Source organism: Gymnoscopelus microlampas, assembly GCF_963454915.1.
Source record: "Gymnoscopelus microlampas genome assembly, chromosome: 5".
In the NCBI taxonomy this organism is placed as follows: Eukaryota; Metazoa; Chordata; class Actinopteri; order Myctophiformes; family Myctophidae; genus Gymnoscopelus; species Gymnoscopelus microlampas.
Window position 1 is genome coordinate 48,091,896 of NC_139942.1, and position 16,106 is coordinate 48,108,001.

The following is a 16,106-nucleotide window of genomic DNA, read 5'->3' on the forward strand; positions in this document are numbered from 1 at the left end:
AAAAACTGTCTGGTCTTAAAACCACTGGTCTTAAAAACGTGTGACTTCTGCACAAGCGCGCACACTTGGACACGGGGTACACAAGCATCAGGAGCGCACGCACGGGTGGGGGTGGGGGCGGGGGGGGGGGGGGGCTGTTCAGTGCTCAGCAACAAAAAAACAAGTGGCGGTTTCTTCATAAGCTTCCACTAATGCGCTGCTGCGGCCCATGTTTAATCCCCTCCATTGCTCTGTTCCTGCAGCCACTTCACACAGTGGGTCAGGTCAGGTCCAGTCAGAGCTTTGGGGGTGGAGGGGGGGTGATGATGATGGGGGGGGGGGGGTCCAACCTGACTTTGGGAAGAAGGGATTGAGAAGTGTTTGTTGGAGCGCTGAGGTTGCTGGCATGCGTGCTGGTCTGAGGTAGAGCACTTCACCCATTTTCAACCTATCTTCATATAATTGGTCCTCACTAAGAATTTCTGTCTCCTTGCTCTGTCTCAGAGGAGGGCTGTGGACCAGTTCAGAAACCAAAATGTCTTTTTTTATTTTTTTTATGCAAGAACTAGAGCCTCTATTCCAGCATGCTAACATTCCAGGAGGAGAAAGGCTTATCATTAGCTTGGAATCCCCATCGATGACGTCACTGGTTTCTGAACCTTCCACAGCCCAGCAACGAGTAAACAGAATGAGCATTAGTGAGGTCCAATTATATGACGATAAGCTGAAAATGGGTGAAGTGGTCCTATAATAACTTTGTACGACAAAGAATTTCACCCACGTTTCACACCTGGGTTCATTCACTTGAACCCTAGCATTCCTATTCTGGGGGCATACCTCCGACATCCGACGGAAATAGCAGATCTACAAGCTCGGCAAAGAGATTTGGTGTACAGGGAAATACTAGAGATACCAGTATAGAGCCCTGGGGGACCCCGGTCAATGAAGTATATAGGGTTAAGCCTCTCTGCTCTGGGCTCAGACAGGCAGTCCACGGTTCAAGATTTGATTATCTGTCACTCAAGTAACACAAGTAACACAAGAGTAACTTTCTTTGGTTCCAAGCTCCTCGATGCTGTAGTAACAATAAAACATGTTAAAGAATAAAAGAATGTAGAAAGATTTAAAAAAAAAAAACTTAAAACGATATTCTAAAAATAAATATGTTAAAAGTTACAATGTCGGTGAGGAGAAAGAACGAGGCACCATCCATCAATATCGCCGCCGTGGGGTATGAGTGGCTGGCTGTGTGTGTGGGGCTGAGTGGTGCAGGGTAGGTGTGGTGTGGGGTGGTGTGGGGTGGTGTGGTGTTTTGGGGGTGGCACGGTGTGGCATGGTATGGTTATGGCACAGTGTGGTTGGCTCTGTTGCTCTGGAAGCCCGTCCGTTCGGCCGGCCCCTGGGCCTCAGTTTGAGCAGCTTCATCAGAGGGCCCTTTGTCTGGGGCCGGCAGGCGCTCCGGTGAGCGAGCGAGAGAGAGAGAGAGATCGGCCTCTTCAATGGCGGCTGTTTGTTTACACCAGCCAGCCCCGTCATCCTTCATTAGCAGCCCAGCCCACCGACAACCTCTGATGTGCTAATCACCACTGTGTGTGTGTGTGTGGGGGGGGGGGGGGGGGGGGGGGGGGGTGTAACTGTCCAGTGGTCCTAGGCTTTGCCGCTTCAGGATGAAAGGGTTTCGCGGCACACACACACACATACACAGACACACACACACACATTTCCACATAATGTTCTCTGTCTGCGTTGTCAGCCACTGGCGGAACACACACACACACAGAAAATGCACAAAGCATGTGGCTCTTCAGAGCGCCCGTGGAGACGGGGGGGTGGGGGGGATGGGCGAAGGGGTCCTGTGATGTCGGGCCAAGAGGCAGAGAGAGGTGAACCCACATCAGTGTTTCAGAACTAGCTCCGCATCACCGAGATGTGAGAGACCTGCCGACCCACACAGAGACACAGAGAGAGCATTCAATGCTGCCATCTATTGACCAGCGTTATTATAGTGAACTACAACTAACTACATAACTCAAACTAGAATTGAAAAAAAATAAACACTTAGGTTAACTGAAAAAAATAAACGAAAAAAAAAACTTGACAAAAAAATACATAACTGAAACCGTTTAGTGTATTCACAAAACTAACACAAATCACAGAGAAAATGTCCTTAGTTTTAGTCTTTCTCAAAAATCTTTAAAAAAAAGGTACCAAAATAGCAGATCTACAAGCTCACAACTGGCTTGAGACTACCATGTTACTGACCTCTTGAATGGATCGTCCAAGCCTCTCCTGACTTTTCACCACTCTCCTAGAAGACAAGCAGATCCTTTATCAATTACTATAAACGTCATCATCATATATCTGCTATCTTTGAAAAATCTTAAAAATTTGGGCAAATCTTTGAATATATATTATTTAAAGCGAACATTTGTAACTCAAATCTTTGCTTCAGGGGATTCTACAGATGTCCTCTAAAACAGTTTTTTGAAAAAACCTATGTTTCTATAATCAGTAGTTCTCAAACTTTTCATGTCAAGGACCCCAAAATGATATGAATTTGGCCGCAAACCCCCCCCCCCCCCCCCTCTCAAAATATGTTGTTCCAGGGACCCCCAAGAACCAAAGATTTGAGTAAAAAATGTATATATTCAAAGATTTGCACAAATACATTTTCCACGATTTTTCAAAAATAGCAGATCTACAAGCTCATAGCGCAATGAGCTTGAATATCTGCTATTTTTGAGAAGCCCAGATGCTTTCCCGGTCTTAATGGGTTAAGAGCGCCAGCTAAATGCCTAATTGTAAATTGTAAATGGTAAAAGTTAACACCAAAGTAACAGGCCACACAAAGCGACAGGTGCTAAGCTAACCTGTGTATCGTGTGAGCCACGGTGAGAGTGAAGCTGGCTGGACAGTCAGGCTGGTAGGTGGAGGGCATTACGACGTAGTGGCCAGCAGGAAGACGGCAGGCCAGGCTCACGTCCTGCATGTAGCAGTGAGGAACGCAGCTGGCCACGGGCTCCTCGTCCCTGGGTAGAGTTGGCTCAGGCACTCCCTCCTCCGAGACCTGATACACATGAGAACAGACTACACAGCTGGGACTCAACCAACGAATACGCGGAGCAAGTTAACTGCAATGCCTGATTTATATATTAGTTGCACGCCGCGTCACACAACTGAGTATAAGACGCCCTTAACGGGATAGTTCAACGGGATAGATTGTTTTTATCGCATTCCTAAGCCAATAATTTGATAACCAGCGGACCGGTAGGCAGCGGTTCCGGTAGGAGACACAAAGGAGACTCTTTGTGTCCGCTACCGGAACCGCTGCCGATCATCAAATTATTGGCTTAGGAATGCGACAAAAAAAAATATATATCCATGAATTCAAGTTCAACTAACTCGCTAGAAAGAAAGTCATTTTGGGGGTGAACTATCCCTTTAAAATGTGCTTCAATCTGACTCAAGGTGTAATGCGATGTCATATACAGGGGAGTCATCCCTATGTTCCCAGGTTTCTATGTTCCCCGCTTACCAAAGGGGTTGGGTTTAGGGTAATAGGGTTAGAGTTAGGGTTGTAATTGTCCTCAAGAGAGGAAATCATTTTCCACTAGGCTGAGCCTAGCATGGGTTCCACAACAGTTGCTTTAGTATTACATTAACATAAACACGGCTACATTAAAGTACTGTAATGCTAACAACCCACTGACCTTGAATGACATGATGACTATGAATTGAATACCAAGGACCTCAATGGAAACAAGACCGCAAGGACTTTTTTGAACAGACCTTTTAGACAAAGTATTTTAAATGTAACTGTGCTATTTTACAATTTTGCTAAATCAAATATTCAATCAATCAATCAAACCTTATAGATGTGGAAGCCGATAGGATGGAGGTCAGTGTCGGCGCGGTTCTGGTGCAGGTTGACTCTGACGTTATTAACGCCCGCCGTCTTCGCCGGGTCTTCGCGCACGGCGAATGGAAAACGGGGATTGCGACAGTGAGAGAGGAAGTTCCTGCTTCCTCCGCCGGTCGTACCCGCCTCCCATGTGCCATGGATGACGCTGGTCTCCCACTCTCCGTCTGTGGCCAGCGGTAGCGATGGACCCGGGGCTTTCAGGGCACTGAGGAGGAGGTGGAGGAGGAGGAACAGTTCCTTATGCAAGCATCCAGACACACAACTAAAAATACAGGCTTTGTGCTTAGGCTGTCCCGAACCTCAGTTTAACTACGGTAAAGTAATAATAACTACTAACCTACACAGGTATAGCTATAGTTGCAAAATAATCCATGTGGGGTTGCCAGACTTTCCAAAAGTCTTGATGTCTATTCTTAATAATGAATGAGTAATGAATTTTATCTAGAGGGGTGCAACTGGATAGTTCATTTATCCAATGGGAAACAGTAGGAGCTTGGAGGGATAAAAGACTTCCAACGTATTGTAATACATTTCTTTTCTGCAATTAAAGCTAGGTCAATGTATTCCTTTTGGGATTTCCCCACTTTCTGTCTTTATTTCAATCAGTCCACAAATTCAGTACTTACTGGCAGTGCGCGCATGCGCACACACACACACACACACACACACACACACACACACACACACACACACACACACACACACACACACACACACACACACACACACACACACACACACACACACACACACACACACACACACACACACACACACACACACACACACACACACTTTGAGTAGCTCCCTTGTCTACTGAATTGAGGGATACTGTTGTAAATATTGCAAGTGCATGAACACCAATTTAGCGTTTACGTATAGGTAGGTATACGTTTACCAGTGTATACCAAAAATAACATGTCAAAATGTATCCAAATTATCTTATTAATACCCTTTAAAAACATAGACAGACTTAACCACTTTCAACCTGACATTCCTATTTTGGTCATTACAGGTGAACATTTTAAAAATTGTTTCAAATATAGCCGTTCTACAACAAGCTTGTAGATTGTTTTGCTACTTTTGTGCGAAATATGGATATACAAGGTTTCTGTCCAACAGCGATGATACATTTTGAGAGGCCAATTATTTGGGGGAAATTATTGCTTCACTAAATCCTAACAGTTTTCCGAAAAACTTATGTTACATGCTCACAACGTGTCACACTGCGACACAAAGAGAGCTTGTAGATCGGCTGTCTTCAACGTGCGACACGCGCATGCAACTACAGTAAGTATAAATCAAGCCTCTAGGCACCCCAAGAGGCCGAAATATATATGAAACATATTCATGAGAATGTATTTCCAGGGGCCCAAAAATAATACAGTGTTTTCACTATTGTTGGGCGTTACCTGAGGGATAACGGGGAGAGGGAGAAGGCCCTGATGAGGAAGCTGGCTTCAGCTCCCGGTAGGAAGGTGCTGGGGACCAGCAGATGGTAGCCAGGCTCCAGGTGAGCATGGAGGACCACTTCTCTCTCGTAGGCGTGGCAGTGAGTGGACGCACAGGGAGGGTTGCTCAGTGTTTTGCCCACGTTCAAACGCTTCTTCTCCACCTGACGGTAGTTAAACACATACGCGCGTGCAAGCAAGCAAGCAAGCACACACACACACACACACACACACACACACACACACACACACACACACACACACACACACACACACACACACACACACACACACACACACACACACACACACACACACACACACACACACACACACACACACAGCACACATTTAAGATACAACCCATTGACACAGAAAATGACCCTGTCTGTTTCAGCCATTTTCTGAACTATCACAATTCACATGGTTCATTTTGAAGGCAAGTACCAGCCTAAAACGCCCATACAGATCTATAGTCACCATTACATTATTAACCTGATTCGTATTTTCGTATTATTATTTGTATTTAGAGTAGTGAAGTAGTGAATGTATTTCTTAACTCTCTCAGTGCCAATGAAATAAAAAAATATGTTCTCTAAACTGCCAGCATTTTTTTTTTTTCCCCAAAGTGAAAAAAAAGTGCTTAGGAAGCGAGATACAGCCCTTTTCAGTTATAAGCTAAACAAAGAGTGGATGGAGCTGCAAATCTTCAGATAATGATATCTTGGGTTCTGGACATTTTTTTCCAAAAATAATAATAATAATACATTTAAATATATATTTTATTTGTTTTAACTCTGGATTTTTCGTTCTGGCACTGAGGGCATTCAGAAAAAACTCGGGATAACTCGGGGCTTGGCACTGAGAGAGTTAATAAAGAGAAAAAATCATCTTCAAAAACTAACCTTCCACATGTGAAGAGCAATAGCCTGGTGGTAGTGCTGGTGTTTAGTGCTGTTGGTTCCCTCCGGTGGTCGTTGTGCGTAGTGCGTTGCTGTGTTCCTGCATCTCCTCTGCTGCAGCAGGGAGACCAGCACCTCTCCTCTCTCACACACTTTCAGCCAGAACTTGGGGTTGCTGCCGTAGCTGCTGCTGTTCCGACAGCCCCCCGCCGAGTGGCCTTTCATCCACCGGCCAACGAGCTGGGTACTGTGAGTCAGCACATTTCCTGTTGGAGGAAATTACATCAGTGGTTCTCGATCATTTTAATTCTAAGGAACAACAAAGGAACCATCCACACCACACGAACAAATAAAAAAAAGTCTTTAATATGCCGCAGCAGCCGTCATCATCGGACAACGTACGCATTTTGAGACCTGTCGGCCTTTGTCGGTGTTCAGAAACGCTGACGCAAGGCCCATAGGTTGAAACACGCACGTTGTTTGATGACCGCTGCCGCATATTAACGACTTTTTAACTTTGTTCCATGAGTGCGGGTCCGTTTCTTTGTCAAGAATCTGCAACCGATTGACCTCTCAAGTTGTTTGAGTTGAGTGCGCCTACGCCTAAGTCAATTGCAAGGTTGATATATGTACATTTGCATAGAAGCCCCGTTTCATATGATATTTTACAATCTACACTGTAAAACCCTAATGTTTTAACCGAGTCGGTTAGACAAAATAACGGTTTAACCGACTAGCATGTGTGTGTCGACTAGCGGGAGCAGCAGCGTTTAATATTCTAGCCCAGTGGTTCTCAAACTTTTTCGTGCCAAGGACCCCCAAATAGACACTTATTAGCCCGCGGACCCCCATTTGAAAAGATAAGCCAGGGACCCCCATAATAGAAGATGTTTACGGCTCTCTAGCAGTTATTTTTCAACCATTTTAATTTCAAGGACCCCCAGTTTGGCATGCATTAGGCTACGGACCCCCACTTAATGGCATGTAAGTCTCTGGGACCCCAATTCATATTGTAAAATCAATGCTAATTTAACTCTGAGAGTGTACAAATGGAACCAAATGGACCCGTCCATGTACAAATGGTTCCATTTGTACACTCTCAGAGTTACAGACCCATAAGGGTCCATTTGGTCCCTGTCCATCATTTAGCTGGGGACCCCCTGGAACCCCCTCAAGTATCCCTGGCACCAATGTTCTAGCTGACTAGCTACGCACATCCGGAGTCACAATAAAACGAGATGATTACCAGTGTAGATGCTCTGCAGGTGGCCCTCCTGGTTTATGGGGTAGCCTACAGTGACATCGTCAAACCGCGACACAAACTCAGCCTCGTCCACCCAGAAGTCGCCCTCCTCCGCCCTGCCTTGGAGGCTCGTAGCACAGACGGGGTCCACAGAGCTCCAGCCTTCCCCCCTGGAGAGAAGAAGCACACAAGACTTAAAACACAGATTACCGGTAGGATTTTTTTTTAAATTCCCTGTAGCTAGAGTGTAGCTATTTTTGAATATCCAATGTATAAAATACTACTTAGTTGCTTATGAAAGGTCACTTATTAGGTTCAATTAAGACTCACACACACACACACACACACACACACACACACACACACCTCTCAGTCCAGGCCCCTCCACAGCAGCGTCTGCCCCAGGGGTTTCGGATCCTGAGCAGTTTGACCGTCCCACCCGATGTCCTCCTCACGTCCACCCACTCCATGACACTGAGGGCGTGGTGCTGACCCAGCTCACCGCCACTGCTGGGACCACCTGCAGCTGGGACATACAGTACAGACAAGACAGTTTCTCTAAACAACAGGTTCTCTAAACCATTGGGTTCTCAAAGTGGGGTCCGGGGACCCCCAGGGGTACTTGAGGGGGTTCCAGGGGGTCCCCAGCTAAATGATGGATAGGAACCAAATGGACCCTTATGGGTCTGTAACTCTGAGAGTGTACAAATGGAACCAAATGGACCCTAACGGGTCCATTTGGTTCCATTTGTACACTCTCAGAGTTACATTAACATTGGTTTTACAATGTGAATTGGGGTCCCAGCGGTATAAATGCCATTAAATGGGGGTCCGTAGCCCTAATGCATGTCAAACTGGGGGTCCTTGAAATCAAAATGGTTGAGAATCACTGCTAGAGAGCCGTAAAAACATTCTATTATTGGGGTCCCTGGCTTATCTTTTCAAATGGGGGTCCGTGGGGTAATAAGTGTCAATTAGGGGGTCCTTGACATGACAAAGTTGTAGAACCACTGCTCTAAACCAGCGTTTCACAACCTGGGGGGGGCGTCAAATATCACAGGGGAGATCACTGGGGGGGGTGTGAGGCCTTGTCTGTTTCCAGGTTGCCCAGCATTTTAAACATGTTGCACAAAATCATAACTTGATTTCATCCACTTTCAACCTGGTGTTCCCTATTTTGTTGCATTACAAAAAAATAGTCAAAAAATGAAATGTAATACAAAAAAAAGTCTGGATGTGTGTGTGCCTGCATGCGTCGCATACATGTGTGTGTGTGTGTGTGTGTGTGTGTGTGTGTGTGTGTGTGGGGGGGGGTGGGGGTCGGGGGGGGGGGGGGGGGTCTTAGCTTTTTTCAGATGTAAGAAGGGGGCTTCAAGGAAAAAAAGGTTGGGAACCCCTGAATGACACACAGACTCTCTAAAACACATATCATCTCATTTCATCTGAATATGAAAAAGGACGTCTCCCAGTCAGATGAATAAAACATGCCGTTTGACAGCTTTAATTAACTTCAGGGACTCGGTATCGAGTAATAATCTCTCCAATCTACAAGAGATAAATTAAGGGCCCCTCCTGACCTGCGGGGGTGCTGTGAGTGGAGCAGCTGAGAGCGCAGCCATCTCTGACCGCTTGCAGCTGGTTTAGGTTGAGCCGTCTCCTCCGGCCGCGGTCGCTGTCCTGCCTCGTCCCCGACTCCTCCTCCGGCTCTCTAGAGGACCCCAGGCCCCGGCACTCTGCGGACCCCAGGCCCCGGCACTCTGCCAGGCCTCCGGTCAGGTCCACCAGGGCCTCAGACACCTGGCCCGCCCAAAGGCGCTCATACGACCCGTGGAGCCTATAAATAAATAGGAGGGAGAGGACTTGTATTTAGGGGGTGAAGCTCATATAACAAAACAAGTAGAGAGAGAGAGTATTGTAAATGCCCGTTCACGGGAAGCTCACTTGGCGTAGGCCTTCTCCAGCAGAGCTACCCAGAATGCATTGGGGGCGTGGCAGCGGGAGAAGCAGAGCGCGGCGCCGATGCAGGGCAGCCGGTCGTCGACGGTTACCTCTGCCCAGCGACCCTGCTGCCATAGACGAAAACGGAAGCAGCCTTTGTACCCGCTAGCGCCCCACTGTGGCTGGTCTGGGGATAACACCTATAATGACACATAATTTCCCTGTTTTAACACATTGGGTGCCAAAACCGTATACATACTTCTTTTCAAAAACTGACGTCGAGTGCCAAAACCGTATATATACGTTTTTTGAAAAATGAAATATCTCCTGGTGCTTCACAGCACGAGGAGATATGATTTTTCGAAGATTTAGACTTTAATCCACTTCCTGGTTAACTTATGACTTCAAAAGCCTGTATCTCTGCTCCTGTGTACTTTTTGTTTTTACAATATATTTTTGACTATTTTCAACTGGCTGCAACTATGGAACGGATTACCGAATGTTTTTAATTTTTTCCCCCCGATTGTACAAGACCTCTATGTGTGTAATGAGGGGATCACCATGAGGACGGTGATCACTGAAAATATTTTGTGACTACTTGAAAAAGGTTCAAAAATTGTTAAAAATCCAGGCACTCAACGTACACTTTTTTAATAAAACTCTGGCACCCCAAGTGTTAATGGGTTAATATCCAATCAAAGCTGGTGCCAAAGCCGATACCAATATTAGGAGTTATAGGTTTCCGGTAAAGATATATCGCCTGATATTATTTAAATATGCAACGTTGCTATAGCAACACAACAGACACAATATATTTGTGATAGGTCAAAAATTGGCCGATGAGATCGGCCGGCCGATATATCGGTCGGGCTGAAATCATTGACATGTTAACAGACTGCGTTACCCTGTCCAACAGATGCTTGTTCTTCAGTAGGACGGTGCAGGCACACAGGAACCAGCAGTCTCCCAGTAGACCCTGCTTGGCGTGACCCTGGTTCATGTTGTCTGGGAACAGAGCAGGAGACTGGCAGATCTCCTAGAGAGGGAAACACACACATCATGACAATTCATTAACACCAGTGGTTCTCAAACTGTTTCATGTCAATTTGGCCGCGGACCACCTATCTGAACATGTTTTGTGCCAGGGACCCCCATGAAGAGAAAAAAAATCACACCCAGTGTGAAGTGGGCGGTGTGGTCACAGTGGTCATCACAGTGGGTGATTCACTTAAAAAAAAACATAAATGTGTTTTTTTTAAGTGCACAGTCCTATTTAGGACTGCACATGTGTCATGTGTTTCACTAGCCAATCACGGTCCTGAATAGAGTCAACCAGTGTACAATGGTGGCCAATCACGGTGCAGGGTTAGGGGGGTACAATGGTGGCCAATCACAGCGCAGGGTTGGGGGGGTGCAATGGGTGGGGGTCCAAACCTCACATATAGGGGCGGTTGCACCGCCCAAAAAGCAAAATTCTTCACAAACACTTTCAAGATTTTTCGAAAATGTTCAAAAATGTACAAGCTCGAGTTTGTAGATCTGCTATTTTTGAAGGCAACATATACAATATGGATAAATGGGTTAAAATGTATTAACATGTTTTGCTGGGGATGAGAACCAATCAAAATACCTCAAGTCAAAGCATCAAAAAAATATCACACTGTATTTGAGGAGTGGAGATTGTGTCATTTTATAATCATGTAGTTTACACACACCAAAATAAAACACTGATTTGGATCACTGCTGCTAAATAGACTGAGATGCTATATCCTCTGCTATTTATATCTGCTGCAAATCTGCTCTACTTGCACAAGAAGAGGTTGCTGCCTCAATGTTGTTTCTTTCCCTATCCCACCATACCCATGTTAGCTGTTTTATTCAAACAGAAAACCGTTTGGGAGCTTGTACACAAAACAATTTCACCCACTCTTTTAACCCATTCAAACCCGGGGAACGCATCTGTGTAACCACTTTATCCATATTTCATACTATTCAAAAATAGCAGATATACAAGCTCATAGAGCGGCACCGAGTGCCGCGCTATGAGCTTGTAGATCTGCTATTTTTGAAAAATCTTGACCATTTGTGCAAATATTTTAATTTTTTTTTTTTCAAAGGGAACATTTGTAAATACGTTTTTCAGAAAACTGTTAGGATTTAGAAGACATTTGTAGAATCCCCAGAAGCAAAGATTTGAGTTATAAATGTTTGCTTTAAAAAATAAATAAATCCTAACCCTTTTTACGACAGCCAGGTATTGGTTATTTATCTAGTTACCTGCGGACGACGCCAGACGATGTCACCCTGTAGCCTGGCGATGGGCGTGGAGAAATCAGAGAACAAGGATGTGTCATCGGCGGGGAAGTGGAGGTCCTCATAGAGGCCTTCACCTCGGCTCTCTTCCCAGTCCTCATCCTTCATGGTTGCTGGCTGGCTGGCTGGCTGGCTGGCTGGCTCTCCACACCTGGCTGGATTTGTTGTCAGGGCCCGATCGATCAACTGGCTGTGATCAGCTGTACTGCAGCCATGGTCAGTTCACCTTCCTTAGGAAAAACATCAGCCATTTAGCCCAGTGATTCTCAACCTTTTGAATTTCAAGAACCCCCCAGTTTGACATGCATTAGTCCATGGACCCCTATTTCATATATTTTTTTAAATAATCATAGGGTAAAACCCTCAGTGTTATATTTAACTCTAATAGTGTAAAAAAGGGTCCATTTGGTTCCATTTGTATACTATCAGAGTAACAGACCCGTAAGTGTATGTAAGATAGGATTGGTATTTAAGTCAAAGAGACAGTGCCCTCAGTACTAACTACTTCTCCAAAGTGAGTGACACCCACAGCCACAACACTAGAGGAAGCAACATGATCTGGTACCACCTAAATATAGAACAAACATGGGAAAGTTCTCATTCTATACTCTGCCACCACAATGTGGAATGCCCTGACACCATCCATTGAAAGATGTGTATCAGTGATTTCGTTCCAAATTGTCCTGAAAAAAAAAACATGTATCAGCAGACCAAAAGGTAATTTTGTACACTTTTAATGCTATGTTGATGAATTGAATACATAGGACCACAATGGAAACAAGTCCTTAGGACATTTTTTGTGTTATCCTTTTAGCCTTAATGTCTTACTGTACCATGTGCTGTTTACACGTCTGACTAATAAAGTATTCAATCAATTTGAAAATAAAAAAGCCATTGGACACCTGGTGGTCCCTGAACCGGGCTTTGAGAACAATGTCCGGATACTGAGAACAATGCCACCCCCCCCCCCCCCCCCCATCCTAACTATGATGGCAGCTATGAACAGCTTGTGTCTTCATAATATCGATGCTGTCATGCAGAAACCTCTTATCTCCATATTCTATATTCCATATAACTTTTTGTGTTTTTTCAGTAAATTAGCGTCCTACACTACAGCGTCACACAAAAGTATCAAAAGTAGCAGCTCTACAAGCTCGAAACGCAGCGCAAAACGACGGGTCTCAAGTAAAAAATGAGAGTACTTTTTCCACCACTGCTCGTAACTAAAGTAATCAAGTAATTATAGTGAAGCAAAGTATATGTGCCTCTGAGATGTATAGAGTAGAAGTAAAAGTATAGAAACATGGAAATGCTCCAGTAAAGTAAAAGTACCTCAAAATACAGTAAATACAGTACCTTAAGTACATGTACTTAGTTACTTTCCACCACTGGTTTGTGTCCACATTCATTTGGAAGCACAGCATCCCTCTGTTGCCATAGTTACCTGGTCCTGCATCACTTTTCAGGGCGTGTCGTCGTGATGGTCCTGATGCTGATAATCATTACATCTATAGCTTAGCGTCCGTTAGCTCATCACCAAAACATGGACATATCGCGTCTCCACGTCGCTTTAAATCATTACACGCATAATGTTACCGTCCACTCACACTCAAAATATTAAAACAAATAGGTGAAACATGTGTGGATACCATAGCGTTATCTCATAAGAACCGTTCAAACTGTGCATTATTATTATGGAGAAGAAGAAGCGCAGGCAACGACATCTGAGAGAACATAATATTCGTCACGCCTCTTCCGGGAAATGAATGAATGACACCTTAGTGCTGAACGCATGGGAATCCTTCCTTTGTTTGGGTATGGGCGCCACCCAGTGGACGTATGCTGTACCTACTACACAGATAGTGTAACACAGGGGTCTTCAACGTTTTAAGGCCAAGGACCCCCTAGCTGAGACAGAGATGAAGCAGGGACCCCCTCTATATTGTATAAAATTGTGTTTCAGATAAACTTTTGCTGCTCTTTTTTCCCTCTACACCTATAACTCTTTGCCAAAAATAGCCGATCTACAAGCCCACAACGCCTCGCAGCGCGAGGCGTTGTGAGCTTGTAGATCGGCTATTTTTGGCTAAAGTTCTCCTCAGACAAGGGATGCTTGGTTGAAGTGGTTAATGTAAAAATCACACAGAGATTTGGCGGACCCCCTGTAGTAACTCTGAGGACCCCCTAGGGGTCCCAGACCCCCTGTTGAAGACCCCTCGTGTAACAGAATAAACCTGTGGAACTGCTGGAACAGAACGCTTGACCTTGCTAGATGAGATGACCAGTGGTGGAAAAAGTGTTCTAATTTTGGACTTAAGTAAAAGTGTCAATGTACTGAAATGTACTGTAATGTTACAAGTTAAAGTCTGGAATTAAAAATGTACTTGAGTAAAAGTACAAAAGTATTGGTATCAAAATATACTTCAAGTACGAAAGTAAAAGTACTCATTATGCAGTTTTCAAATGTTTAAAATGTATACAAATCTTTTGAAAATAGCCGTTTTACAATCTCACAATGCGTGGCATCGCGACGCATTGTGAGATCGGCTCAAGTCGGCTCAAGTTAACATTCAAGTCTGTTTACAACCAGCTGGGCCTAAAATATACGACACTGTCTTCTGTTTATTCTCTCCTCGTTATTTTCTCTCTCTCTCTCTCTTGCCCTCCACTCTCTAGTCTGACAATTAGACTACTAAACTGTCTCTGTACTTTTGATCAGAGTCATGTGTACAGTATGTGGTTTTTATTTATTTAGTTTATTATTTTGGTGTCAGCATGTTGGCACTGGAAATACTGTGTTCTTTAAAATGTGTCTGAATAATCCCGTTAGGGATGGGCTGTGTTGAGGCAGCCAGACACGAAAATAAAACATTTCATTCATTCATTCATTCATTCACAATGACAGAAGCATTCATAAGCGGTACTTATGATTTGATTGTCAGTGGTATACGGATGCATAACAGTAATGCAAAGAAAGTATTACGAAAACATGATTAAGGAAAGATAATGACATGTATTAGCCATTGGCATTTTACTGTTACGGGCTATTACATTAAACAAACAATAGGCCAACACTCAGTTTAATGTGTGTGCTTTAACAAGGCACCATACAATGTCTGAAAAAGATTATGCCTATTGGCTAAAACAATAGGTTTCACCTAAATTCATTCTAAAAACAATTCACAATATTATCACATTATATTATTGCATGTCTTTGCATATTTCTTCCAATGCTGTTCATTGTCAAATGCTGATCAAACCTGGTGTTTCACTTTGTTCCTTTGAAATACACCAGAGTAGACTCAAACCATGGAAGTTTACAAAACTGTGAAACTTTCACTTGACATTTTGCCCTTCTTTAATGCTGCCAAGTTAAATATCAGCATAGCGTTGTGCTAATGTCATTACTAACACGGGGTGGAGAGCTCTGCTTAATAAAAATGCATTCTTCTTTAGTGAACTTAATCTTGAATTACTTGTTCGTTCTATAGGACAAGCAAAGCCTGAGGCAATTATTGCCACACTGAAAGCAGTGCAATCTTTCATTACATCAGTGGTGGAAAGTAACTGTAAAAAAAAGTACTGTAAAAAAAAAAAAAAAAAGAGGTATTTGTACTTTACTTGAGTATTTCCAATACTTTCTACTCTACTACATCTCAGAGGCAAATATTGTACTTTTACTTTAATCTAATTATTTGTAAACTTAGTTACTAGTTACTGTAGATTTTGATTATTATTACAAAACATACATTAACCACTTCGGCCCTATACATTTCGGCCATTTCAAAATAGCCGATCTACAAGCTCACAATGCGTTGCGATGCGACGCATTGTGAGCTTGTAGATCGGCTATTTTCAAAAGATTTTAATACATTTGAAAACTTGAAATGGGACATTCTGCATAACGAATACTTTTACTTTTGGTACTTTAAGTACATTTTTATGCCAATACTTCTGTACTTTTACTCAAGTACATTTTGAATTCCTGACTTTTACTTGTAACAGAGTATTTCTATGTTGCAGTATTGATACTTTTACTGAAATAGAACATTTTAGTATTTTTCCACCACTGCAGTACATAGACATTCCTGGAGGTCATTCATAGTACTAGACTAGTGCTTGTTGGCCCGCTGTGCAGCGGCCTACTGCCCTACTCTGGAATGATGCAACTTTGGAAAGTTGGGAATGCATGCCCCACCCTGTGATGCAATAGGCTACCTGTTATACTCGTTGTCAGAGTATCAGTTGTAACTGCCTGTCTGCCTGTGTCCCTTTTATGCCCTTTTAGAATCTGGGGGGATCGGCGGTTATGGAAAATCATTGTGCAGTAGTAAATGTCAGATTGCAAATTGACTGGA

General features: G+C 43.9%; 1 protein-coding gene across 3 annotated transcripts; it reads right to left on the reverse strand.

Moving 5' to 3' along the window:
* Positions 1-1,694: 1,694 nt before the first annotated feature.
* On the reverse strand, positions 1,695-13,466 carry capn10 (calpain 10). Of its 3 annotated transcripts, none has more exons than XM_084057351.1 (13): positions 13,193-13,466; positions 11,713-11,974; positions 10,340-10,471; positions 9,439-9,635; positions 9,075-9,331; positions 7,864-8,023; positions 7,501-7,667; positions 6,258-6,520; positions 5,314-5,516; positions 3,848-4,106; positions 2,850-3,046; positions 2,242-2,287; positions 1,695-1,917 (listed from the first exon to the last, which is right to left on the reverse strand). In XM_084057351.1, exons 2-13 carry the CDS (start codon positions 11,854-11,856, stop codon positions 1,888-1,890), a joined length of 2,055 nt encoding a protein of 684 aa, XP_083913477.1. In that variant the 5' UTR covers positions 11,857-11,974; positions 13,193-13,466; the 3' UTR covers positions 1,695-1,887. The 3 variants fall into 3 exon arrangements, with proteins under 3 accessions (XP_083913477.1, XP_083913478.1, XP_083913476.1); XM_084057352.1 differs by having other exon boundaries at positions 7,864-8,017; positions 11,713-11,978; XM_084057350.1 differs by having other exon boundaries at positions 11,713-11,978.
* Positions 13,467-16,106: the final 2,640 nt, after the last annotated feature.

Coding starts and splice junctions, on each gene's coding strand:
- capn10 (XM_084057351.1), bottom strand. CDS start 11,856: ATGAAGGATGAGGACTGGGAAGAGAGCCGAGGTGAAGGCCTCTATGAG. Junction 8,024..9,074: donor CACTCACAGCACCCCCGCAG/GTCAGGAGGGGC, acceptor TGTATGTCCCAG/CTGCAGGTGGTCCCAGCAGT. Junction 1,918..2,241: donor TTGGACGATCCATTCAAGAG/GTCAGTAACATG, acceptor GTGGGTCGGCAG/GTCTCTCACATCTCGGTGAT.